This window comes from Streptopelia decaocto (assembly GCF_964273445.1).
Source record: "Streptopelia decaocto genome assembly, contig: HAP1_SCAFFOLD_816, whole genome shotgun sequence".
Lineage (NCBI taxonomy): Eukaryota > Metazoa > Chordata > Aves > Columbiformes > Columbidae > Streptopelia > Streptopelia decaocto.
In genome coordinates, this window is record NW_028116388.1 from 52,350 (window position 1) to 54,917 (window position 2,568).

Sequence of the window (2,568 nt, forward strand, 5' to 3'; positions counted from 1 at the left end):
TGTCTTCAGCTTGACTACTGAAGAGTCCAACCTCCAAATACAGGAACTGAGGAAATCCCGTTTTATTACAGAGACGTGAACACTGAAGATAAGATGTACCATGGTCCCAGACACACATAAACAGGCCTCTGGGTCAGACAGGCTAGGTTCATGTCTCTGGAGAAGTGTAGTGAATGCAGACATTCCTGGACAAACAGGGTTATCGCAGATAAAATGCTCAATGCACAAGAGGTTCCTGAGATGAATTGGAAATCACTTCTGTAGCGATATGGGTAAATTATTTCTGCCAAAAGAAAAATGACTGAATCAATTTTTTCAGTGCAACTTTCATCTCCTGGTTCCTCATGCTGTAGATGAGGGGGTTCACTGCTGGAGGCACCACCGAGTACAGAAATGACACTGCCAGGTCCAGGGATGGGAAGGAAACAGAGTGGGGCTTTAAATAGACAACCATGCCAGTGCTGACAAACAGGGAGACCACAGCCAGGTGAGGGAGGCAGGTGGAAAAGGCTTTGTGCCGTCCCTGCTCAGAGGGGATCCTCAGCATGACCCTGAAGATCTGCACATAAGACAGCACAATGAAAACAAAGCATGAAAAAATAATTAAGACATTAACCACCAGAAGCCCAGCTTCCCTGAGGTAGGTGTCTGAGCAGGACAGCTCGAGGATCTGGGGGATTTCACAGAAAAACTGGTCTACAGCATTGCCGTAACAGAGTGGTAGTGAAAATGTATTGGCAATGTGCAGCACAGCACAGAGGAACCCAGTGCCCCAGGCAGCTGCTGCCATGTGGACACAAGCTCTGCTGCCCAGGAGGGTCCTGTAGTGCAGGGGTTTGCAGATGGCAACGTAGCGGTCATAGGCCATGACTGTGAGAAGATAAAACTCTGCTCCAACCAGGAAGGCAAACAGGAAGACTTGGGCAATGCATTCTTGATAGGAGATGACCCTGGTGTCCCAGAACGAATTGGCCATGGATTTGGGGACAGTGGTGCAGATGGAGCCCATGTCAATGAGGGAGAGGTTGAGCAGGAAGAAGTACATGGGGGTGTGGAGGTGCTGGTCCCAGGCTATGGTGGTGATGATGAGGCCGTTGCCCAGGAGGGCAGCCAGGTAGATGCCCAGGAAGAGCCAGAAGTGCAAGAGCTGCAGCTCCCGTGTGTCTGAGAATGCCAGGAGGAGGAACTGGGTGATGGAACTGCCGTTGGATATTCGGTCCCCCTGTCCATGAGATACTGTCATAATAGGGGAAGATTTCCCTGAGAAAAAAACAAACAAAAAAACCAAACCATATCTCATAGACCCTCCTCAGCTGTGCACACCCTTGTCCTTTTCCAGGAGACCTTTCAGCTCCACGTCTGGAGCCCTGGGTGGTGCTGGCTGGAGGTGCCGTGAGGAGCAGGGCCTGTGCCCGCTGGCTGCTGAGGAGTCAGCCCTGCTCTGCAGCAGTGGGGTCATGGGAATGGTGGGCAGGGGACAGTCCTGGGGTTCAGCTTTGTCACATGAAACCTTTCCTAATACAGAAGGGCTTATCAGCATCTGTACTCCCAGTGCTAAGGTAACAGGAGCCCAGAAAGCAGTTTGAGAGGTTTGGGTTTTTTCAGAGCTCCATTCTGTTCTTCCCTGGGAAGTGTTCTTGCTTGTCAGAAACCCTCAGCATTTCTGATATACTCAGAGAGAAAACACAGGGTCCTGCAAAGCAAAAGGATTGCTTACTTGTTCCCAGCTACCCTGGGATTACATCTTTTTCAGATGGAGTGCAATTATGCTACCATGTTATCTTGAAAATCCATCAGGCACTGCTGAGAGAAGATTGATCCACTAAACTTGGATGCAGACTACTAAATGTCTCAACCTTTTCTCAAGGTTTGAGCAGCCGCCTTATAACCCGGGGCATACATGGCCCTCTTCACCCACCCAACAGCATTTCCTAAGTCACAGAATCTTTCTACCTCTCCAAGGGAGTTTCGGATAGGAGGAAGGTGCTGTGGGAGAGATTTGGAACCTTGAGGGCAGCTCACAGCCTATAAGGCAAACCCAAGCAGATAGCGATGTGTCCTAATGATGGCATTTGATTCAGAGAGATTGAGCTCATTCCCCAGCCCCATAAACTTCATTGCTCACAACCCCACAGTCAGAAGAAAGCTGGGATACATGTTCCCATGGACACACCTGCAGGAAAGGACCCACAAGATCAGGCTGTGACTCTGCAGCTGAAACTGTCATCCCCAGAGAGCCTGACAGCAAGAACAAGATCCCAACAGCAGTGACCCAAAGCAGGGGAGCAAGAAGGAAAATGCGGTGAGGGTGGGTGTGAGAGAGGCCAGGGCAGAGGCAGCCGGGCACTCAGACAGCGTCACCCTTCCCCAGCTGTGCAGCCACCTCCCAGACACCAACACTGCCGGGCAGCTGCTCTCAGCCCCTGTGCTCTGCAGAGGAACTGGAGCTCTGGCTGCACAGGAGCTGCTTCATGCCTTGGAGCCCCCAGCCCTGAGGGCAGAGGCTTTGCTGGGTGGAGAGGAGGCCAGGGGGCTGATCAGATGAGGGCTCTGCACTGGAAGGGATCA

General features: G+C 51.6%; 1 protein-coding gene across 1 annotated transcript; it reads right to left on the reverse strand.

The window, feature by feature from the left end:
* Positions 1-277: 277 nt before the first annotated feature.
* Positions 278-1,243, reverse strand: LOC309452229 (olfactory receptor 14A16-like; the record flags this gene model as incomplete). Its single annotated transcript, XM_082076901.1, has 1 exon — positions 278-1,243. The coding sequence occupies one exon, from the start codon at positions 1,241-1,243 to the stop codon at positions 278-280; it is 966 nt and encodes a 321-aa protein (XP_081933027.1).
* Positions 1,244-2,568: the final 1,325 nt, after the last annotated feature.